General features: G+C 42.1%; 1 protein-coding gene across 1 annotated transcript; it reads left to right on the plus strand.

Moving 5' to 3' along the window:
- The first annotated feature begins 1,842 nt into the window (after positions 1–1,842).
- RD3 (RD3 regulator of GUCY2D) lies at positions 1,843–23,678 on the plus strand. Its single transcript, XM_069954708.1, has 3 exons — positions 1,843–1,960; positions 13,847–14,161; positions 22,795–23,678. Exons 2-3 carry the CDS (start codon positions 13,866–13,868, stop codon positions 23,090–23,092), a joined length of 594 nt encoding a protein of 197 aa, XP_069810809.1. The 5' UTR covers positions 1,843–1,960; positions 13,847–13,865; the 3' UTR covers positions 23,093–23,678.
- The last annotated feature ends 2,397 nt before the right edge of the window (positions 23,679–26,075 follow it).

A 26,075-nucleotide genomic window follows, 5' to 3' on the forward strand; every position in this document is an offset into this window, starting at 1 on the left:
TACAAGTGTAACTATATTAGTTGAGATAGGAATACCCCTTTAAGGCAGGTAGTGTGTTGCTTTGCTAACAAGCTCAACTCTGCTACATCTTTATTTTGCTTGTCAGGCACAAAAACTGAATGAAAACCGCGTTATTGCACAAGTAACCGTTCAGATTGTACAGACAAGGTCAAGTGATTCTCCCGAGAACAAACATTTATTATTCATTATTGCCCAAGTTGTACAAACCTCCAGCCAAAAGAAAGGGATCAGTGTCGTTGTGGATTGTGTAAATCAATACAAAAACAAGCCTGACACAAATCATCCGCTGCTCCAATATATCACATCCCGCAACAGAGACTTTCAGAGGCTTTTGTATTTTCTTAAAGGAAATTTCCACAATGAGCTGATCAGAGTCTCGTGCTGGCGATACCTGATGGGATAATACACAGTGATGTCACAGTACAGGGATAATACACACAGTGATGTCACAGTACAGGGATAATACATTCAGTGATGTCACAGTACAGGGATAATACACATTAATGTCACAGTACAGGGATATACACAGTGATGTCACAGTACAGGGATAATACACAGTGATGTCACAGTACAGGGATAATACACAGTGATGTCACAGTACAGGGATAATACACACAGTGATGTCACAGTACAAGGATAATACACACAGTGATGTCACAGTACAAGAATAATACACACAGTGATGTCACAGTACAGTGGGGTTAATACACAGTGATGTCACAGTACAGGGATAATACACAGTGATTTCACAGTACAGGGATAATACACAGTGATGTCACAGTACAGGGATAATACACAGTGATGTCACAGTACAGGGATAATACACACAGTGATGTCACAGTACAAGGATAATACACACAGTGATGTCACAGTACAGGGATAATACACACAGTGATGTCACAGTACAGGGGGGATAATACACAGTGATGTCACAGTACAGGGATAATACACAGTGATGTCACAGTACAGGGATATTACACACAGTGATGTCACAGTACAGGGATAATACACAGTGATGTCACAGTACAGAGATAATACACACAGTCATGTCACAGTACAGGGATACTAGACACAGTGATGTCACAGTACAGGGATAATACACACAGTGATGTCACAGTACAAGGATAATACACGGTGATGTCACAGTACATGGATAATACACAGTGATGTCACAGTACAGGGATAATACTCACAGTGATGTCACAGTACAGGGATAATACACAGTGATGTCACAGTACAGGGATAATACACAGTGATGTCACAGTACAAGGATAATACACACAGTGATGTCACAGTACAGGGATAATACACACAGTGATGTCACAGTACAGGGATAATACACACAGTGATGTCACAGTACAGGGAGAATAAATCTGGGGATATTTACAAGGCTGTTCAAGAAAATTGTGGAGAGTAAGATTTATTTAAAGAAGACAGAAAAGCCCATTAAAGAGATAAAATCAATAATAATAATAATAATAATAATAATCATCATCATCATCTTTTTCTGTTGTATAAGTGTAATAACCCAGACAGGTTGTGGTATCTGGGATCCTATTGCAGCCAGTTTACTCCAGAGCTCTATGACCTGCCCCAGTCCTCCCGCACTTCTCCCTGCCCACCACTAATCTGCATTAGAAGACACTGTACTCCAGCTGACTCACCCTGACTACACCTTACTCAGTGACAGCTGCCAGCCTGCTACTCTGACAGCCGAATCCTACTAAACCACAAGGGGGTCCTGCTGCCCTCCCAGAGCCGGGCTGACACTGTCTGATCTGAGGGCTGGAGATGCTGAGCTGCTTAGGGGCATCATGTGCCTGAAGAACTGAGATCGCTGCAAATCCAGGACCGAACCCGACCGGGGTGCCAGGTCTGCGAACGTTACCCTGGAGCGGAGCCGCATCCCCCTCCTCATCACCGGCTGAGCTGACTCAAAGTAAGTGCAGAACAACTGTTGCTTGGATAGAATTTGAAATTTGAATTTGTTTTTTTAACTGACAGAATTTGAAATTTGAATTAGTTTTTTTAACTGACAGAATTTGAAATTAGAATTAGTTTTTTAACTGACAGAAGTTAAAATTAGAATTTTGAAATTCTTTCCTCAACTGCTTTCAGGTGGTGTAAGGATTTGTTCACACTTTATAGGATATTTGCATAACAGATCAGTAACAGTATTGTCGCTTATTCTGGCTGGAAATAGGTCAGTGTGCGGCGGATTGAGTTAGTTTAATCTCGCCGTTCTGTGTATTTGGTGCAATGATTTTATTGGGGCTGAAGAATGGGAAACGTATGCTTCCTGGCAGTGATTACCTGGTGATTAGACCTACAGTATGAGCAAGTTCTAACTTACAGTATTTTTGCTCAGTATTTTTCAACCCAAACCAGGAGTGGATTGGAAACAAAGTAAGGTTATGTTCACACACTGTTGAAATTTAGTGGATGGATTTAAAACAATGGCCGTTATTTGTCATCCACTCAACTCCAAAAGTCTGTGAACATCGCCTTTCTGTCTTTCTAATCCACTCCTGGTTTGGGTTGAAAAATACTGAGCAAAAATACTGTGTGTGAACATAGCCTTGAACTGATCTCATTCATTTGAATGGATGTGGTGATGATATTGTGCCATCAGTACGGGGGAACACATCTTGTAGCGTTCTCCCGTGTTGCCTGTCCAATCATCTGGAGCTGCCCCCATTGAAGCCTATGGAGCTCCGGAGCAGAAGTCGAGGACCCAGGGGAAAGGAAATCTCCCTGAAGTGAAGCTGGTAAAGAGTGGGGGCTATTGCGTTCTTCTTCTCTCCTTTTGTATCCAGACAGGGCCCGACACCCCTACATCCTGCTCTCCAGCCCTGGCCGAGACTAGGGCCACAACACAGCTGCTCCAGCACCTTTCCGCAACCCCTCTACTGATCATTTAGCAATGTATAGAGAAGATGACTAAAATTTGAGTATAGATAGAATAGAAAAAAAGAGTAAAAAACTGATGAAAACTGATAAAAAATGTTTTTATGGCACCTGATGTTTTTTAAAGGGGAACTCCAGCAAAAATCTTTTTCTTTCAAATTAACTGGTTTCACAAAGTTATACAGATTTGTAAGTTACTTCTGTTTAAAAATCTCCAGTCTTCCAGTACTTATCAGTGCTATATGCTCTACAGGAAGTGGTGTTTTCTTTCCAGTCTGACTCAGTGCTCTCTGCTGCCACCTCTGTCCATGTCAGGAACTGTCCAGAGCAGCAGCAAATCTCCATAGAAAACCTCTCCTGCTCTCCAGACTGGAAATAATATACTGCTTCATGTAGCACATACAGCAGCTGATAAGTCTTGGAAAACGTGAGATTTCTAAGTAGAAGTCAATTAAAAATCTATATATCTTTCTGAAACCAGTTGATTTGAAAGAAAAATATTTTCACCAGAGTACCCCTTTAACAAAAGGATAAAAAGTCTAATGACAACTTAATCTTTTTTGGCATCAGTTTCTGACGGAAAAACTGCAAGGGATGCAACTGACCAATGTGCACCCAGCCTAAGCAAGTAGTGCCCTACCGTATAGTTGCTATACAGTTTCCGTGACTATCTAGTCTCTGATTGCTGATCTCAAGCAAGTTAACTGCTGAAAGGAGGTTAATACCTACTTACACCAGTCATCTCTATGGATGCAGGAGCTTAAAGGGGGTTTCCAAGTGCATTGGTGCCCATGATGGAGAACTCTAAATGCCCCCAATTACACAATTTTTTCCACAATTTTCTAGATGTATTATAGTGCATAGAATTGCATAGCTGATAGGTGAAGCTGATAGCATTGGTAGAATAGTTCTGGGTATCTCGGCTTGTGTTGATTCGCATTGTTGTATCTGTATTACGGCCACAAGTCCGGGGATGGGGGCCAGCTATCACTTTGGGTCATCGGACAGGCAGTCGGGCTATGACCTGTGGTCTGTATAAGCTGCCATAGCCATAAGATAGTTATTAGACCACTATTCCTCCTGACCCTCCCCCTATCCCACACACACATGGACACTCGCCTTGGCCGAGCATGCGCGTCATAACAAGTGGAGGATAAGGCTGGGTTCACACTGCGTTTTCAGCATACGTTTAACAGATCCGTTTTTTAACAGACAAAAAATAGTGTCAGCAACGTTTTTGTGTCCGTCAAAAAAAAAAACGGATCCCTTTTTTTTATAATGGAAGTTAATGGAAAAACAGATCAAAACGGATGCACACAAATGCATCTGTTTTTTTGCAATCCGTTTTAACAGTTTTTTGCAAAAAACGGATGAAAAAAGCGGATTGCAAAAATGCAGTGTGAACCCAGACTAAGCCATTGTCAGACACATCTGCTAAGAGTAAAGGGATTGACCATGTTGAAATCCAATTGTCTGATCCTTGTCTACCCCAACACGAATTGTCGTCATAGTCAGGAGGCCTATATATATATATGTATATATATATTTTATTTGATGGTTGCCCCCCCCCCCCCCCCACACACACACACACAGTTTTTTGGGCTTGATTGACAATAATCTAAGGTTTATCAGTGTCCTAGTAGGTCTGTGTCAGTGTAATATGTTATCACAATGTTAGCTAGCGAGGGGTTACCGAGGAATAGAAAGCCGTATCTGTCGCCACCCCACCCCCCAGTCCTAAGGTTGTGTGTGATATGACAACTCCAACTGACAACTTTGTTGTTTAATACAGTTAAGACCGTACTTAAACTCAGGACAAGAGTGGCTCCATTTCAACTATGTTTTAATCTAACCCCTTTGTTTTGTGATATTAAATGTTACAGTTTTGAGATGAAAATAATACCGGATTACTAGATTACAGGAGATTTTAGTACATTTAGCTCATTGTAGTTAAAAGGATTGTTCACCCCCCAAAAACAATTCTTTCAAATCAAGTGGTGCCAGAAAGTGCTAGAGATTTGTAATTCACTTCTATTAAAAAATCTCCAGTCTTCCAGTACTTATCAGCTGCTGTATGTGCTGCATGAAGTGGTGTATTCTTTCCAGTCTGACACAGTGCTCTCTGCTGCCACCTCTGTCCAGGGCAGGAACTGTCCAGAGCGGTAGCAAATCCCCATAGTAATCCTCTCCTGCTTTCCAGACTGGAAAGAATACTTCACTTCCTGCAGGACATACAGCAGCTGATAAGTACTGGAAGACGAGATTTTTTTTTAATAGAAGTAAATTTCAGATCTATGGCACTTTCTGGCACCAGTTAATTTGAAAGAAAAAAAAAGTTGAACAACCCCTTAAGGCATTATTGCCCCTTTCAATAAAACTTTTGACGTATTTAAAGGTTTGATTGATTGTGGCTTTGGTGCTGATCTCTACAGTATATATAGTCAGGAGAAGCACACTCCATTCTCTGACTGGTCTGGAGTTGGGCTCCATAGACTTTTTGGGACTCTCAGATTATACTTTTAATCCAGGATGCTGCACATTGTTTACTATTTCATTGCTCAATCTGATTTGTGGTGACCCTATAAAGAGGATCAGTAGTACTGGGACATATGGTCTGTCGGTTTCTCCTACTCCCATCGTAAATATTTACATCTTATCCTTAAGAGTTCTTGCTCAGCATGTCTCAATGGGCACTGTGTAATGTTTTATTTGTCCTGTGGTGGCGCTGTACCATGTGCCTGAGATCTCAGGCACATGGTACATACACTGTGCAGATCCATGTGAGCTAGGTTACAAAGTGTTAAAGGGGTTGTTCACCATTTTCTATTTTTAAAAAAATCTCAAGTCTTCCAGTGTTTATCAGCTGCTGTATGTCCTGCAGGAAGTGTGTATATAAAAAAGTCTTAAGATTAACCCTTTAAAGGGGTTATCCAGAGACAGCACTTGTCTCCAGTTTGGGTGCAGGTTTTGTAACTCAGTTTCATTGAAGTGAATGGAGCTTAATTGCAAAATGCACCTGAACTGGAGATGAGAGTGGTGCTGTGTCTGGAAGAAAGTGGCCATATTTTTGTACAGCTGGATAATCCCTTTAATTCATCGTAAATTTCAACGCAAATTGGATGTTAACATGCGGCCATATTGTTCTGAAGCTGAAGTCCATGTACCTTTAGTAGCTATTTACAAGATTTCCTCTTCCTGCTGCTTGTACTGTATACAGCTCAGTAAGGGGCCTATTCCACAGAGCGATAATCGGCCAATTATAGCTAGAGATGAGCGAACCGGCTGAGGTTCGGGTTCGTATGAACCTGAACTCTCGGCGTCTGATTCCCACTGTCTGCCCGCTCCGTGGAGAGGGTGAATACAGCCGGAGGACCGCCTGGAAAACTGGGATACAGCCATAGCCGTAGGCTGTATCCCAGTTTTCTAGAAGGTCCTCAGGCTGTATCCACCCTCTCCACGGAGCGGGCAGACAGTGGGTATCTGATGCCGAGCGTTCAGGTTCATGCGAATCCGAACCTCGGACGGTTTGTTCATCGCTAATTATTGTTCCGTGGAATAAATACAACGATCAGCCGATGACAACGATTATCGGCTGACCGTTGATATAGGTTTGAACCTTTAATTGTGGGGCGCCAACCACGCATCACTACGTGTAACAGCGGTGCGCGGCTGACAATATACATTACCTATCCATGCTCCAGGGCTCCTCTTGCGGTCTTATCCACGGGTTCCGCGCGCTCCAGCTTCAGAGCGGCCTGTCTGAACCAATCACTGGCCAAGACCGCCGCAGATAGTGATTGGCTGAGCGGCCTGTCAGCTGAGACAGGCCGCTCTGAAGCTGCAGCGCGTGGGCCCCGTGGAGAAGAAGAGGAGCCCTGCAGCATGGATAGGTAATGTATAAAGGTTAAGCAAGGTCTGCAAGGACATCGGTAAAAATGTCCATGCAGCCCTTGGTAAATGATAATCGGGCCGTGTAACAGGCCCAGTAAACGAGCGCCGATCTAGCAGTTATTATTGGGCCCCCATCAGGCTATGTAATAGGACCCTAACACTATGGCGGTATAGCACAAGTCCTGGGAGCATTGTCATAGAATAGAAACAATCTACACAGCAGGACTAGACAGGAATCAGCACTACACTACAGCATCACAATACGGGTAGTATGTTCAGATAACACAAGAAAATGTAAGACGCTACGCAAGATGAAGAAATCGTACATGGGAACAGGCTCGACAAGGCTGGGAGACAATGCTGATCTGCTATGAGGACAAGCTGGGTGTAAGAATGGATAATGGTGCCCAGCAAGATAGGGATCCATGGCAGACCACAGGTATGTGGCCCGGACCGCCAGGAAGCCTCAGGGTAACAGACAATAGGAAGATCACGTGGCTCCGGACCAAGTACGTGCTGTTTATGGCATATAGCTCCACTATGTCTCTTCACTCTGATATCAGAGAAAGTTTTGTTTCTTTTTTTTTTTTTTTTTTTTTTTTTACTTTACTACCCTCACTCGTTTTTAAAGCTATACACACATATATCAGCCTTGTCTACATCTTATGTGGTTTATGGTTCTAATGATCTGATCTAAAAAGCTTTGCTGTGACTTGTGACTAGACGTTGTGCAGTTGCTTGCACCATATGGCTGCTGTGATCCCAATGCCTGGCACAGTAGCTGTCAACCTTAAAGGGGTAGTTTACCCAGTAAAAAAATTCTTTCAAATAAACTGGTGCCAGAAACTGCTAGTGATTTGTTATTTACTTCTATTAAAAAGTACTTATCAGCTGCTGTATGTCCTGCGGGAAGTGGGGTATTTTTTCCAGTCTTGAGAGCATAAGAGGTTGGCTACTGCTCTGGACAGTTCCTGACATGGACAGAGATGGCAGCAAAGAGCACTGTGTCAGACTGGAAAGAATACACCACTTCCTGCAGGACATACAGCAGCTGATAAGTACTGGAAGAATGGAGATTTTTTTTTAATAGAAGTAAATTACAAATCTCTGGCACTTGCTGGGACCAGTTGATTTGAAAGAAAATGTTTTTAGGTACACTATCCCTTTAATGTGCAATACGTGCACATCACAGACCCGCAAAAGGGGTTTAAAGCCTATTTTTTTTGAAAATGTGGAATATGGTATATTCAAACTCAAATAGTCATGAAAAGCTTTGTTTAATTCCACAAAGAGGAGGAAAAGCTATGGTGATCTATAATAAATTTGGTCCATCTAAACGTGTAGTTATATATAGTGAAAATTGTCTTTTAAAGCCCCTAAGCAGCTATACAGTGGAAACCCCAGCAAGCCTCTCCCTTATATGTTAGCTTCATAGCTGCCATTGTCTGTGACCTGGAAATCTTAGTTGACAGTAAATGTTACTGTAGCACCCAGTGTCAGGTAGCTGCTGCCAAGGCAAACCAGATATTTATAGCTATGATCTCCTGTGGCCACTCTAGCTGTTCTCCTGAAACCGTGACTATCTAGCTCTGCACAGGCATGCTGGGAGTTGTAGTTTTGCAACACAAGGTAGAATTGAGTAATTGATAGTATTCAGCCGTCTGATGGTTTTGCACCTGGCAGTATGGCAGGGAAGGGAGAGAGATTGTTTTGGAAGTTGTGAATGTGCTAGAAGATACAGTGTGTATCCAGAGAGCTGCTGTTTGTCTGCTAATCCTTTGTCTTCACCGGCAATTTAGCCGTCCCTAAAGATGAAGAAAATAATCACCTCCGCACCTCCATGACGCTGCAAAACAGACGTGAGGGATGCTGGAGCCGGCCCTGGGGTCCTTGTCTCCTACAAAACATTGCTTCCTATTCCACATGTATAATATATGATATAAACTCATATTATATAGTAATATATCATATAATCAGTATAGTAATATATCATATAATCAGTATAGTAATATATCATATAATCAGTATAGTAATATATCATATAATCAGTATAGTAATATATCATATAGTCAGTATAGTAATATATCATATAATCAGTATAGTAATATATATATATATATATATATATATATATATATATATATATATACACACACAGTATATACACAGTATATACACACACCAAGAAAGATATTACCAATAACACCAGCATATAGGAAGAGAAAATATTATCACCATAGATATTACCGCCATACTGTTACTGACCAAATCCAGTATACTAAAACCAATAAAACACAGTACCGGATAACAAGTAACAAATATTACCACCACATACTGACTAACACCACCGACGCTACTGACTAACACCATCACATACTAACCCCACCGCTGCTACTGAATAAGATCCACTGTACACAGATCACTATCACCTCATCCAGTCATATAGAGGTAGAAGCAGCTCTACACAGGTTCTATACACCATATACATTACAGTGCAGTTATATCAGGTGACTCACAGGAGACGTCTTCTCTGATCGGAGTTCTTCCCTTTTAATCTTCTTCTCCATCTGCCCTGGGCCATTATGAGAACTTCTCCGAGCCACAAATCCACAGAATCTGCCAGACAGACATATTAGGCTCCTTACTCTGGCACCATCCTCATCTCTCTACTAACTGCACATCTGTATTGGCCCCTTTACACCCTCATTTAGTGGGTAGGCTGACTGTATGTGACCCCCTAATAATATATGCCACCGCCTCTATATAGCCTCCTTATAGATGGCCCCCTCTCCCCCTATGTTGCCCCCCCTTATAGATGCCCCCTCTACACCTATGTTTCCCCCCCTTATAGATGCCCCCTCTATCCCTATGTTTCCCCCCCTTATAGATGCCCCCTCTATCCCTATGTTTCCCCCCCTTATAGATGCCCCCTCTATCCCTATGTTTCCCCCCCTTATAGATGCCCCCTCTATCCCTATGTTTCCCCCCCTTATAGATGCCCCCTCTATCCCTATGTTTCCCCCCCTTATAGATGCCCCCTCTATCCCTATGTTTCCCCCCTTATAGATGTCCCCCTCTATCACTGTTTCCCCCCCCTTATAGCTTTGCAAAATTGTGAGGAATGGAAACATCATTTATATTACAAAGTTATAGAACTTTTCACTACACACCGATTAAGTTGTGTAGAAAACCTCCCGGAGTGTTATCCTGACAATAAGAAGCCACCAAGGCCCAAGATCTGGTGGCTTCTGGTAATTGAGGGCAGATCTTACACAAGTTCACTGCTAAATTGAAGATTTGCAGCTATTAGCCCTTTTAGGGACAAGACTGCAGATGTGTCAGACAGTAATCTTCCCGAGCGATGGGGATTTATGGAGCTGTCATCCGTCAGCTCACCACCTGCCGCTTGACACCGATCTGTCTTTTACAGATGGAAAACGTAACGTAACATTTCATTTGATTCTCTGGTAATTCTCTAGGCAAATCATGTCATTTTAGTGCAATCTGAATATCACAGGGGATTTGAAGGGGTAGTTCACCCCAAAAATTTTTCTTTCAAATCAACTTGTTCGTAATTTACTTTAAAAAAATATATAAATCTCCAGTTTTCCACTACTTATCAGCTGCTGTATGTCCTGCATGCAATGGTGTATTCCTTCCAGTCTGACACAGTGCTTTCTGCTGCCACCTCTGTCCATGTCAGAAACTGTCCAGAGCAGTAGCAAATCCCCATAGAAAACTTCTACTGCTCTCCAGACTGGAAAGAATACACCACTTTCTGCAGGATATACAGCAGCTGATAAGTGCTGGAGGAATTGAGATTTATTTTAATACAAGTAAATTACAAATCTCTGACACTTTCTGGCCAGCTGATTTGAAAGAAAACATCTTTTGGTGAACAACCCCTTTAACCCTGTCCTTCAGTATAGATGTATCAATCTATTCTAGGGCAAGCCATGACCGTGATCACATGTGGAAGTATGAGTATAGGTTGGGGATACACTGGAATATATGCTGTAAAGTTGTGTGACCTCAGACAACCTTGTGACCATCAAAAAGACTCCAGCTTGGTTGGTGGGTTGACTGCAATTATTAGGGTATACTGCAATTATTAGGGTATACTGTAATTATGACTGCAATTATTAGGGTATACTGCAATTATTAGGGTATACTGTAATTATGACTGCAATTATTAGGGTATACTGCAATTATTACTGCAATTATTGGGGTATTCTGCAATTTTGAATCCAATTATTAAGGTACACTGCAATCATGACTGCAATTATTAGGGTATGCTGCAATTATGACTGAAATTATTAGGGTATACTGCAATTATTAGGGTATGCTGCAATTATGACTGAAATTATTAGGGTATACTGCAATTATGACTGCAATTATTAGGGTATACTGCAATTATGACTGAAATTATTAGGGTATACTGCAATTATTAGGGTATACTGCAATTATGACTGCAATTATTAGGGTATACTGCAATTATGACTGCAATTATTAGGGTATACTGCAATTATGACTGAAATTATTAGGGTATACTGCAATTATGACTGCAAATATTAAAGTATAATATCAGCACTAGAGGCGACCAAACACCACCATGTGACTGTAACCTAAAGGGGTTGTATGATGTTAAACATTTATAATACAGTCATAGGAGATCGCTCTCATCCAGGTAATATGTCCGGTATTGCAGTGAAGTAAGAAGAGTAGAAATGGAGGACGAGGACGAGAGATTTAGAATTATATGTGCATCAATGAACAAACCCAAGACGTATCCTGTGTAGCCTTTGTATGTCTCTTGTCGGAGCGGACAATAGGATACTGCAAGCAGTGGTTTTTTTTGTGGTCAAATTCTGCAGGATAAATGGACACCAGACAAAAAGAAGACAGACTCTATTGAAGTCAATGGGATCTCAGTGGATCCTTCCATTGTCGAATAGACGGCCCAGCTCCATTTTGTTGAAGCCCCAATGCAATTGTGACCCCATCATAAAGTATATGTTTACCTTTAAACTACTTGTTACAGATTTAAAGGGTCTTTTCCACGACACATGCTATAAAGTAAGGTGAGGGCCTGACCTCTGTGACCAAATATCTATTCCTGGCCACGAGGAGCCTTCGCTCTGTATAGAAGAAGACGGCAGCCCTGGAGACAGCTTAGGGCTTATTCTTCCTCTTCTATTTTTACACTCCTGTGTGAGTATTAGACTATGGTAACGCCGTATCAGCCGCTCCTAACCAACAGAGAAGAAAGACGACTCAAGACAAAGACGGTCATATTGGGGTCAATGGCTTTAGTTACGAATCTAAGCTCTCCTGATAACAGGTCAACACATGGACACTTGTTTATGCAGAGAGCACTGGCGGAAAGTTCAGATATATATAGAAACCCCGGGTTAAATCCAATTGCCTGGAAAACAGAATCTCTTTAGAGGCTATGCTGCTAACCCGCAAAGAAGCTTAGAGAGTCCGTCTCCATTCTCCAGTACATATAATAAGTAGGTCCCCTCTGTGCCCCTACATAGTAGTTACCTCCCCCATCTAGTTAGACCCTCTTTGAGCTTCCATATAATAGTTAGGCTTCTCTGTGCTGGTAGGCCCCAATAGATGGTATACCCCATGTAGCCCCCCCCCAAGTAATTAGTATTCCCCTGGTAGTTAGCCCCCCAGTAAAGTCATGTAGGTAGTTCCCTCCCATAAGAAGCCCCCCATGTAGGTATCCCCCTTGTAGGTAGTCCCTGTTGTAGCTGCACCCCCAAGTAGAAATCCCCAATGTAGGTAGTCCCCATAGAGGTAGCAACCCCTACCAGGCAGGAATCTCTCTGTAAGGAGTTCCCCCATTCAGTCTGGCAGTTGCCCCCTCATGTAATTACCCCATGTAGGTAGCCCCCACCCCCATATAGGCATCTCAGCAGGCAGCCCCCCTCCATGTAGGGATACCGCCTGCGTGTAACCACCTGGTAGGAGGCCCACCACCAACACAGTGTAGCAGTATAATCTGGAATAATTGTGGGCAGTAAAGTGGTCTGTAGGTGGTCTAGGTTAAGGAAGTTGTGTTTACTCCATATCTCTGGTGTCTAGGGTAGTGAAGGGGTCAGTGTTACTGGTTTCTGTAACATATAAATAGATCCTATGTAATGCGCCGATTGATTATATATTATTATTATTATATATCTTTAGGGTAGCTTCACACGTACAGGATCCGCTGCGGATTTAGCTGCAAACTCGTGTGAAATCCGCTGCAGATCTGATACGTGTGAAGCTACCCTTATGGTGGACAAAGTTCCCTCCAAATCACTTCCAAATTCCGGCAGCTTCTATCTGCCACTAGAGGGAGCCATATAAATGTACAGTGGTACCTTGCTTTAAGAGTAAATTGGTTTAAGAGCTATTTGGTTTAAGCTCACAGTTTTTCAAAATTGTGACTTGGTGTAAGAGCATTGCTTTGGTGTAAGAGCTCCCTATACTGGGTGGGAGCGTGAGTGGAGGAGGGGCATGGTCTGCATAGCGTGGTCTACAGCTTTGTACTCTGACCCAGGAAGTCTCCCTCACTTTCCAAATCATAGCAAATCCACTTCAGGCTGGGGCTTACATCAGGGGACAGGACTGTGGAGGTAATCTCTCCATAGCTGTAACCCCTCTCTCCCCAGACAGAGAGTGCTGCATGTATGTGCCCACATCTGCCTGCTCATTCCTTCCTGCTCCCTGCAGTCTCTGTCCGTCCTTGTGTTTCCCATCTTCTCCATTACTGTACAGTAACTTATAATATCACAGTTTCTGAATGTTTGATTCATCTGTTTTATGTTATTCAGAATAATAAATCATTATTTTTGGGGTGTGGAACCAATTGTCTGCATTTCTATGATTTCTTATGGGAAAATTTGCTTTGGTTTAAGAGTGAATTTGGATTACAAGCGCCGTCCCGGAACGAATTATGCTCCTAATCCAAGGCACCACTGTATGTACATCCGGATTACAATGCTAACAATGCTCTTCCATTTCTTTCTTCTAGGCTAACCCCCTGGTGAAGTATGGCCCTGACGTCCTGGTTCAGGTGGAATGAGCCTAACCTGAGACTCACCCAGAGAAACCCGGCGGACATGGTGGTGGAGACGTTAATGATGGAGCTGAGCTGGCAAATGAAACAGGCTGAGAAACAGCAGCGAGAGAAGGAGAACGAGTATAGGAAGATTAAGACTGGGGTGGACTACAGCTGGCTGGTCAGTTACCCGAAGCACAGCTACGACATCAGCCCTATGGAGAGGCTACAGCTGGAGGACACCTGCAGCACCATCCATCCCTCCTACTGTGGACCGGTCATCCTCAGGTACACACTCCCCACAACTGATAGACGTTATTGGTATTTAAAGGGCACTTGTGGTACTGATGGACGTCGTCTTAATGAACATGCCCTATTGGGACCAGAATATCCATAGTTCCAGCAGCAGGAGAGACTGCTCGCCGATAGGGTCAGCAATCACCCTTTAACTGGGCTTCAGTTTATAATGGCGGCCATGATGTTGTTCTGGATCTGTTATACAATGAACGAATTCTAGCCACACCTGACAGAGCCCATTGCCTTAAAATAGGGTCAGTCAGTGATCTGTTGACATCTCCATCATTTAGACTATAAAGCGGTACTCTGACAAAAATCTTTTTCAAATCAACTGGTTTCAGAAAGTTAAATAGATTTGTAATTAACCTATTTTTTTTTAAAAAAAATTAATTTTACAGTACTTATCAGCTGCTGTATGTGGTGTATTCTCTTCAGTCTGACACAGTGTGCTCTGCTGCCACCTCTGTCCATGTCAGGAACTGTCCAGAGGTTTTCTATGGGGATTTGCTTCAGCTCTGGACAGTTCCTGACATGGACAGAGATGGCAGCAGAGAGCACTGTTTCAGACTGGAGAGAATGCACAACTTTCTGCCAGACATGCAGCAGCTGAAAAGTACTGGAAGACTGAAGATTTTTAAGTAGAATTGATTTACAAACCAATATAACTTTCTGAAACCAGTTGATTTAAAAGAAAAAAAAAATAGCTGGACTACCCCTTTAAGAATGACGTTGCTATTCTTGCTGTCAAATGTGACAGAACTGATGATGGACCATCCAGACTTAAAGGGAATGTGTCATCAGAAAATTACTTATTATTTAAATAAAGTTTTTATGTTAAACATATTTTTAAAGAGTTTTTGGTGACTTTTTATTTTTTTTCCCCATGTTTCTATCTGTATTATAAAATAATCCTGAGATCTTGCAGTTTTCATTCTCACCACTGGGGCTAAAACTAAGCTGAGACTTCCTGTTGTGTCTGTGGTGATAAGAGGAGGCTGCTGTAAAGTGATCATTGCAGCGTTGTGTGACACCAGTAGATAGAGGAGACAATTGCAGCTCCCTGTGGAATGACCGGTTTACATATCACAGAATGTCCGGTCTCAGAAAAGATCATCATGGATGATCTTTAGCACCGCTGAGTTCTGATGCAGGCGCATCCGTGCGCACCCGCATTAGAACTCCCAACAGCACACAATGGAGTGTGCAGCCGGAGCTGCTCGCTCCATTGTGTGAACTGACAGGGTTTTCTGCGGCCGCTATTCAGTGGTCGCAGAAAACGGACATGTCAGTTTTCTATGGCGCCGCTAGGGATCCCGGCCAGAGTTTATACTATGTGTATACACTCCGGTCAGGATTCCCTCAGCTTGCAGTCTGTTGTAACAACGGCCGAGATTTATGCGGAACATACGTAGTGTGAACATAGCCCTAATCAGTAAAAGAAAATCTAGGTGACAAATTCCATTTAAAGCCACTCTGTACCCACAATCTGTCCCCCCCAAACCGCTTGTACCTTCGGATAGCTGCTTTTAATCCAAGATCTGTCCTTTGCTCCGTTTGGCAGGTGATGCAGTTATTGTCATAAAAAATTACTTTTAAAATTGCAGCTCCGTGCCCTATGGGAGTATCTGTGCCGTAACTTTGCACCACCCCCTCCGTCCCTCCTCCCCACCCTCTTCATCATTAGGAATGCTCCAGGCAGATTGCCTCCTATTCCCCACCTGTGGCAGCTCGGCACATGGGCTGGATCATTAAGACACTTGTGCAATGTTCAAACAGAAGTAAATGTTTCAGTGGCATTCCTAATGATGAAGAGGGTGGGGAGGAGGGACGGAGGGGGTGGTGCAAAGTTAGGGCACAGATACGCCTGCCGAACGGACCGCAGAACAGATCTTGGATTAAAAGCAGCTATCTGACAGTACAAGTTTGGGGGGGGGGGGTTGTCAGATTGTGGGTACAGAGTCGCTTTAAAGGGTTTTTCTAACAATGGAATCTATTTTTAACTTCCCAGTACAACCTTCCTGGGGTCTTTTATGCTTTCTTTGTGCTTTTAAGGTGATCTGTCTGCTCTTCTGTCTGTATTAGCCTTACTTCCTGTCTAATAGAGATCCTGTAACAGACTTCCTGTTCCTGCTGTAAACACTAGTCGGGAATCCAGCTAACTCTATCTCCCTCTTACTACAACTTCTTGACTGTAATCCCTTCAACTTTATTACCAATATTTGTTACCTTATCAGATAATTGAAAATGGATTTAATTGTCGAAAAGCCTTTTAACCCTTTAAGGACGGGGCCAATTTTCGTTTTTTCCTCCTTGTGTTTAAAAGGCCATAGCACTTGCATTTTTCCACCTAGAGACCCAAATGAGCTCTTATTTTTTGCGTCACTAATTGTACTTTGCAATGACAGGCTGAATTTTTGCATAAAGTACACTGCAAAACCAGAAAAAATTCAAAGTGTGGTGAAATTGAACAAAAAAAGCATTTCTTTTATTTGCGCATGTTCCTCAAGTCGTTACGATTAAAACGATATGTAACATGTATAACTTTTCTTGTATCTGATGGCCTGTAAAAAATTCAAACCATTGTTAACAAATATATGTTCCTTAAAATCGCTCTATTCCCAGGCTTATAGCGCTTTTATTTTTTGGTCTATGGGGCTGTGTCAGGTGTCAGTTTTTGCGCCATGATGCGTTCTTTCTATCGGTACCTTGATTGCGCATATACGACTTTTTGATCGCTTTTTATTACAATTTTTTCTGGATTTGATGCGACCAAAAATGCACAATTTTGCACTTTGGGATTTTTTGGCGCTTACGCCGTTTACCGTGCGAGATCAGGAATGTGATTAATTAATAGTTTGGGCGATTACACACGTGGCGATAGCAAACATGTTTATTTATTTATTTACTTTTATTTAAAACCTGGGAAAAGGGGGTGACTCAAACTTTTATTAGGGGAGGGGGCTTTTTACTAATAACAATACTTACATACAAACATACATACATACATACAATACATGTTAGAGCGGACCCCGGCCGGCACCACGCACGGAGATCGCTCCTCTGGGACAACGTCCCGGAGGAGCGATCTCCCCCACTAGATACTAGATAACGGCTGCCTCCAGTACACGTGGCACCCGGGATTGCGGCGGTTCAGAGCGGGGCCGCCGCGCGCCCCCGCTCTGAACACCTCCTGGGGACATATGACGTACGGGTACTTCATATGTCCCTAAGAGGTTAAGGGGTTTTCCATCCAAAATAGACTGATAAGCTATCAGTCTGGGCATAGAAAGAGATATTTTGGACAGCATGAAAGTGATGACAAGTTTAAAGAAGAAGTCCGGCGGAAATTTTTATTAAAGTATTGTATTGCCCCCAAAAGTTATACAAATCCCCAATATACACTTATTAGGGGAAATGCTTATAAAGTGCTTTTTTTCTGCACTTACTACTGCATCAAGGCTTCACTTCCTGGATAACATGGTGATGTCACTTCCTGGATAACATGGTGATGTCACTTCCTGGATAACATGGTGAGGTCACATCCTGAATAAAATGGTGATGTCACGACTCCCAGAGCTGTGCGGGCTGTGGCTGCTGAAGAGGATGATAGCAGGGGGATGCTCAGTGTCCCTCCAGTGCCCTGTGTCCCTCAGTATCCCCCTGCCATCATCCTCTCCAGCAGCCACAGCCCGCACAGCTCTGGGAGTCGGGTTGTGACATCACCATGTTATCCAGGAAGTGACATCACCATATTATCCAGGAAATGACATCACCATTTTATCCAGGAAGTCACATCTCCATGTTATCCAGGAAGTGAAGCCTTGATGCAGTTGTAAGTGCAGGGAAAAAAGCACTTTATAAGCATTTTCCGTAATAAGTGTATATTGGTGATTTGAATAACTTTTGGGGGGCAATACAATACTTTAATACAATTTTTTGCCAGACTTTTCCATTAACTTTAGTATAGGCCATCAGTCACAGATCAGTGGAGGGACAACTCCTAGCAAGTCCATGATTGGGATGTTTTGGTGAATCCCGTGTTTCCTATATTGATTACCTGGCACAGCGCCATACACTTTGCAGTGGTTGTGTCTGGTATTGCACTTCTGTCTTATTCATTTGAGCTGCAGTACCAGACACAGCCACTACAAAATATATGGCACCCCTCGATCAGCTGATTGTTGACAGATATTAGATCATTATCTAATATTAATAGTAGACCATCAATAATATTGTCTTTGATAACCCCTTTAACTTATTTCTGAACGCCATAAAAACTCTCAGAATTCTCGGCTATTTGTAGCTCTAGTAAACAATCTTTGATTTAAGAATCTTCTGCCTTGCAAATCATCGAGCCACAATTGTGGTTTATAAATTGCCAGCACTGCCATGACAACCAGGAGCCGGGCATGACTACGTAATTTAATTTCTGCCAATAACATCCTGAGAACGAACGCTTTACTTGATATTCATCATAATAATTGCAGAGAGAGGTAGCTTACAAAAATACTAAAAATGTTCAATCTGGATAGAAAGAGCCGGATCCTATAAGACCGGACACTCTCCTAATAAAAAAAAGGTAATAAAAACAACTACCATAAATACATATAAAATATTGTAAACCAAAGTGAATATGTGCCACACATGTGCTTAGGTTGTGTGTGGTATTGCAACTCTGCTCCGTTCACTTCAATAGAAGTCAGCTATAAGGCAATGTGACAATCCCTTTAAAAAAAAGTGACTATGCGGAAATCAGTTTTCTTCCATGTAGTTCCATTAGCAGGTATCTGACATATGGGGCACTTACATACAGTGACAAGTGTCAGTACAGCCATATAGCTAGTGGTGTTCTGCTCATAACTGAGAATCTGTCCCTTTAAGACAGCACAGGTCTCTGCTTCCTCCATCCACAGGCTCCCCAGATCTTTTCTAAATTACATTTGGACTATGTGCAGTGGTTGGTGCTATACCGCTCCTGTAAGTGCGGAGACGGGAGAAAATAATTGGTAATGAAAAGCTTTTATGTAAGCCCCCGCAAGTGGGATATAAAGTGAGAGGGTCCGTGTGTGGTGAGAGGTCACGCGGCTCCATGTACCGAACAAAGAACAACGAATGACCCAGATACTATCTGCTCAAACACTGCACTTATATGCCTGGTAGACCTGCCACTGAACTATAGCTGTATCTATCTAAAGTCTATTATCTCTCTATCTCTCTAAAGTCTATTATCTCTCTGTCTCTCTATCTATCTATCTATCTATCTATCTATCTATCTATCTATCATCTATCTATTATCTATCTATCTATCTATCTATCTATCTATCTAAGAAATTCAAAGTGAATGCAGCACTCGTGTAGCGATGAATGTGGTGCCAAGCGGTATATACCAGTGACCACCCGGTATAAGTTATATAAATCAGAAGAATACCGCAGCACTCATGGGATAGAATTCAACACAACGTGTTTATTTCCCCAAACCGCGGTTTGGGGAAATAAACACGTTGTGTTGAATTCTATCCCATGAGTGCTGCGGTATTCTTCTGATTTATCTATCTATCTATCTATCTGTTTATCTCCTATCTATCTATCTATCTATCTATCTATCTATCTATCTATCTCCTATCTATCTATCTATCTATCTATCTATCTATCTATCTATCTATCTATCTATCTCTCTCCTATCTATCTATCTATCTATCTATCTATCTATCTATCTATCTATCTATCTGTCTATCTCCTATCTTTCTATCTCTCATCTATCTATCTATCTATCTATCTATCTATCTATCTATCTATCTCTCTATCTATCTCCTATCTATCTATCTATATATCTCCTATCTATCTCTCTCCTATCTATCTATCTCTCTCCTATCTATCTATCTCCTATCTATCTATCTCTCTCTCTCCTATCTATCTATCTCCTATCTATCTATCTATCTATCTATCTATCTATCTATCTATCTATCTATCTCCTATCTATCTATCTATCTATCTATCTATCTATCTATCTCCTATCTATCTATCTCCTATCTATCTATCTATCTATCTATCTATCTATCTATCTAGTTCTTTTCTATAGACTCAGCTACATACCATGCTCAGAGTTGCAGACAAGGGCAGATAACTAATAGGGAGATAAAACAAATTCTATCTGCCTCTTAGCTGATATCTGTTTGCAAAGTTATAAAACTATAATTTTCTTTTAATTTTATGGTCATATGGGTTGGACTAAGCTGCAGAATGCACACCTTCTCTCTTCCCCACCTCTCCCTGCACTGATTCCTGTACATCACACAGTCAAAACAGGAAGAGGTTGTGGTGGTGGGGTGGCATGCATGCAACAGCTCAGCACACCCGCCTCAGCAAGAAAAAAACCCATAATTTTATAACTTTGCAAACAGCCATCAGCTAAGAGAGGGGTATTGTGTGTTTTACCTCCCTATGAGCTATCTGCTCTGAGCATGATATACAGCTGAGAGATACCCTTTAGAGGGGTTATCCAACGCTACACTTTTCCCCCTACTGTTGTCTCCAGTTCAGGTGCGGTTTGCAATTAAGCTCCATTTACTTCAATGGAACTGAGTTTCAAAACCCCATCCAATCTGGAGAGAACAGTAGGGGGAAAGTGGCCATGTTTTTGTAGCGCTGGATAACCCCTTTAAGTTTCCAGTCATCCAACTAATTTTAACATAGAAAAAGATTTAAAAAAAACTCAAACACAAAATACAGCTTTTATATTGTATGGCCATTCCATTTATTCATTCACAAGATCCCATATATTAAATAATTTACATTTTATACTATTTGTGTTCATGTTACGTTACATTTTATACTATTTGTATGATCCATGTATGATTAGCGCTTAAGATCACAAAGTGATGAACAATAGACGAGAAAATCTCATGAATCATGGAACTGGTGACAATGACGTGTGTTGAGCAAAAAAACAAAAACACCTTTGGGGATTTTAAGTGAGGAGTGGGGATTTGAGTTGATGCAAATAAAAATTGGTGTTTTTGTGCAGAGAAATCGCATGCTTCATGTGCTGCACAACATCAGACCAAGTAAACACATAAGGGGAGATTCATCAAACATGGTGTAAAGTGAAACTGGCTCAGTTGCCCCTAGCAACCAATCAGATTCCACCTCTCATTTTCCAAAGTGTCTGTGAGGAATGAAAGGAGGAATCTGATTGGTTGCTAGGGGCAACTGAGCCAGTTTCACTTTACACCATGTTTGATAAATCTCCCCCATACTGTATATTATTGGTCAGATACTGAAACCTCTATTTTCTGATTAAATTTTTTTTAGCCATCAGCATAAAGATATACTTTACAGTCTAGACTGGCACAGAACCTATTCATTAGAATGGGATGGTTTACTAGGCATGCTCTGCGATCCAGGCACAGGCCATTCACAAGAAAAGGGAAGCTGATCTATGAGCATCACCTATGTGAAAATGCTGTGTTACCTATCTACCGTTCATTGTAAGGTTATGCTGTACAAACAATAGTCGTTCCGTGTGAATGGCCATTGTTTAATGCTACCTACGGCCCAAAATAATGATCATTAATTCCGGCCATTGTAACCTTTAAACAATGGCCATTAACGTGGAACTACCATTGTTTGTACAGTGTGTGAACATACCCTAATGCTGTTTGTGATAAGAAAAAGTTGGAAAGTGATTTGTAGAGAACAGGAAGTCTCAGGTTTAAGGGGTATTCTACTCAATCTCAACTTTTAATATGTTGCTGCCCATGGTGAGACTAACAATTCATTCCATACTTGTTATTATCTATTCAGTCTTCTTTCACCAGTTTTGAGCTGCGACTTTCTGCTAAAGACACAAAAAGCTGTGTGTGAGCTGTTGCTCCGTATCCCCCTCCTCCCTTCCTAGACGGCTGATATAAACAAGTTCCTGGCAGGATTTATCTGAAACTCTATAGCATCTTTGTAATGCTGGAAGGGTTAACCCAAGGTCCCTCTGATTAATCCCCTCCCCCCCCCCCCCCCCCCCCGCATCACAGAAATGCAGATAGGGACTTGTTTACATCAGCCGTCTAGGAAGGAATGGAGATTAACGCTCACACAGTTTTTTTGTGTCTTCAGCAGAAAGCAGCAGCTCAGAACTAAGGGAAGGAGACTGAACAGATAATAACAAGTATGGAAGGAATTGTTAGTCTCACCATGGGCAGCAACATATAAAAAGTTATACTTGAGCAGAATACCCATTTAATATTAGGCTTAGTGGATGGAATAGAAACGGCAAGATTTTAGGATTATTTTATAATATGGTTAGTAAACGTTAAAAAAAAAAACACTAAAAATTTGATATAAAAACTTGTTTAAAACGGTATTTTCTCACAACACATTCACCTTTAAGGGAAGTGTAATGTAGAGCTCTCCTCTGGTGCTCAGATTTATAGAGGTCTAGCATAGAGAGTCCCTTCTAATGGGACTGAGCAATCTGGAAACCCCTTTAACCCCCCCCCCTCCCCATTATAGGGTACAAAAATATTTCTAACAAAAAGAAAAGCAAACTGAGGATTTTTGGAAAACTGAAAAAAAGACCTACAACTTATCAATTTCCTAATGATCCTTTTTTTTTTTTTTTTTTTTTTAAGATTCCGACAGATGGTTTCAGAGTATGAACCAGACGTGCACGAGGTTCCCCGACTGTTCCGAGCAGTTCTTCAAGAAGCTTCTGAGAAGATGAAAGAAGAGGAGGATGCAAAGAAACTTGCCAGGCAGTGGAATACAAAGAGAGCCATGAGCTTGTCCCTCACCACCTTCAAGTCCAGAGCCAGGATCTACCCATTCATGAGTGACATTAAGACCATCTCTGAGGATGTGGAGCGAGAGGTTGAGCCTACTCGCAGAGTCTGGAGCATGCCCGAGTTCCGAACCACCAAAGAAGACTAGATTCCCGCAGGAGGGATGACAATATGGAGACTAAAGGACAATTTGGCCTTTGTTTTTTGCACTTAAGGAAATTATGTAAATTTTTTATAGAGGGTGTAGAAAGTTTTTGATTACTGTTATATTTAAGACCTGCCATTTTATTGTAAGTTGTACTCTTGTAAACTTGCCGAGATGAAAAACGCCTAAGAGTTCTATTGGAAATCCATTTTAGCGTGTTTTAAAAAAGTTTTGAAGCCTCTCACTACAGCATTAGTGGGTGGCGATATGGAAGAGCCGTGGCGATATGGAAGGTGCCGTGTATAGGTCCGACGCCGACAGAGTTTTGACAAACCATGTTTTCATAAAATGTTCTCATGGATGGAACTCGGCAAGCATGGAACGTATGCATGGCAGCTAGATCTACCAATGGCAGCTGCATCGGGAGATATCAGCTTTGTGACAGGAACCCTTTAAGATTTTATTACAGTGAACAAGCGGAAACAGCCAGAGATGGTTTAGACCAGTGTTGCTTAACTCCACCCCTTAAAGGGGTTATCCAGCTTTAGGAAAACATGACCACCTTCTTCCAGGGTGCCCCCCGGGTAGCCGCTGTCATGTATACTTACAGAAGATGATCGGTGTCCCGTTCCCGTCGGTCAGTTCCCGTCCCGCGGTGCCGTTCAAATCGGGCGCGCTCACGTCCGCCAGCGCTGTGACTCTTCTTCTCTCCCTAGTCATTTGAACGCCGGAAGTCACGCGCTTCCATAGCGAATGCATGGAAGCGAGTGACTTCCGGCGTATAATCACTGGTCAGAGAAGAGGACTCGCAGCAGCCGGCGGACGTGAGCGCGCCCGATTTGAACGGCCCCGCGGGACGGGAACGGGACACCGATCATCTTCTGTAAGTATACATGACAGCGGCTACCCAGGGGTCCGGAAAAAAAAACAACTTAACTGCTTCTTTAAGCTCCATTCACTTCAATGGAACCAAAGTGCAAAACCTGCACCCAAACTGAAGACAAGAGTGATGCTGTCTCTGGAAGAAAGTGGCCATCTTTAATTAACGTGAGATAATCCCTTTAAGGCTTTTCAACAGCTCATGATCTGAGGAGATCCCATACAAAGAGCACCTGATGCCCTGAGTATACTTTATATACTCAGGGCATCATACTCAGTATACCGAGTATACTCACCTTTAAAGGGAACCTGTCAACGGGGACGAGGGCACAGAGCCTGCCTGACCCCCCGGTGCAGCCCCCGGATACTTACCCTTTCCGACAAGTCTCGTTCCTGGAGCTGGTCCCGGGACGAAGATATCATATGAGATGGGTCCGACGCCCATAGATGATGACTGCTCCATTCATTCTCTATGGGCGTCGGACTCATCTCAGTGGCGCGCGCACGGCTTTGGGCGTAACTGGTAACTGGTCATAGATAATAAAGATGGAAATGTGATTCTATTACATTGCCCCCTCGGATTAGGAAGGTTTGGTATTACATATTTTATATGACACTTTATAATTGAGCAACTTTGCAGATTCTGTACATATTTGAATCAGGTCCAGCCTATCCATTTATATATACATATTGGGGGAGATTTATGAAACATGGTGTAAAGTGAAACTGGCTCAGTTGATCCTAGCAACCAATCAGATTCCACCTTTCATTTTCCAAAAAGTCTGTGAGGAATGAAAGGTGGAATCTGATTGGTTGCTTGGGGCAACTGAGCCAGTTTCACTTTACACCATGTTTTACTTTACATCAGCCTTCAAAATTCTGCTAGTTGCCTTTAGCAACAGACAACAGTTTATCTGAACTCTGCTGTCAGACGTGACTTTACAGCTCAGCTCTCAGCTCTCACCTGATCTCCCACAATGCCCTGCTCTGTGATGGCAGTGAATAAAACATCAGTACTAGATCAGTCGGCTATTTCCAATATTGCTTAACATTTTCTACACATTTCATTCGATTATGTCAGCTGGCTTTGATTCCTCTGCATACATGGTCTGATGTTCTGTAGGACATGTACATACGTTTTACTCATCTGTCTGTGTCAGGCTCGCTTTCATATTGAACAGATAAGTTTGTAAACTTTCTCTTTGTACAAAACATAAAAAAATACTAAAACTTATTAAGTGGTAGTTTTGTCCCCCCCCCCCCTTTTATAATAAAGATCACCAAAAATATAAACCAAAGAAATCAGAGGTTTTTATTTGTATAACCTGAAAAAGTAAAAAAAAAAAAATACTGAATTCCAGATATATGATTTTTTTTATGAAAATACTAAATCTTTACATGTAACATCACAGGTTAACATACCAAAGTGGCAACAAACGAAGAAAAGGGAGAACAAGTCATCGACTCAGCAGATCCCTTGTAAGATTATAGAGAAACATTTGGGGAGACAGAGCCCAAATCATGAACTGCAATGTCATCCTCTGCTGTCAAACCTCTGCTAAAAGACACAGAGATTCTGTCAGCTCCATATCATGTCCAGAGCTCAAGTGTCAGGGAGGCATTACTGAGCTGCAGCATGCATGCCTCCTCTCTCCCCCACCCCTTCCTGCTTGGCATCCAGCCCTGAACCCTGTATATCAATCAGTCAACACAGGAAGGTGCAGGGGAGGGAGGAGTCATGCATACTGAAGCTTAGAAACACCTCCTTGACACTTGAGCTCTGAGCATGATAGAGTGCTGGCAGTGTCCCTTCCGAGAATCCCAGCACGTTATTGTACCAATACATCTAAAATAAAAATGTAAGCAATTCTGTAAATAGTCTTATAACCTTTAAATAATGATGCCATGACAGATCTCATTGCCCAGAGGATCCTATTGATTTTGATGGGGTCTGTTGCAGTTCCAGTAATTTTGGCAACAAGAAGAGCGACCAGGACCCTGCAAATTGTGGCAAAATCCCAGGAAACTTGATCGAAACCTAGATATGAATTCTATGGTAACAGACTACAAACAATCTCTGTGTAGTCTGGTTCCTGGGGTCACACTC

Source organism: Dendropsophus ebraccatus, chromosome 15 (assembly GCF_027789765.1).
Source record: "Dendropsophus ebraccatus isolate aDenEbr1 chromosome 15, aDenEbr1.pat, whole genome shotgun sequence".
NCBI lineage: Eukaryota > Metazoa > Chordata > Amphibia > Anura > Hylidae > Dendropsophus > Dendropsophus ebraccatus.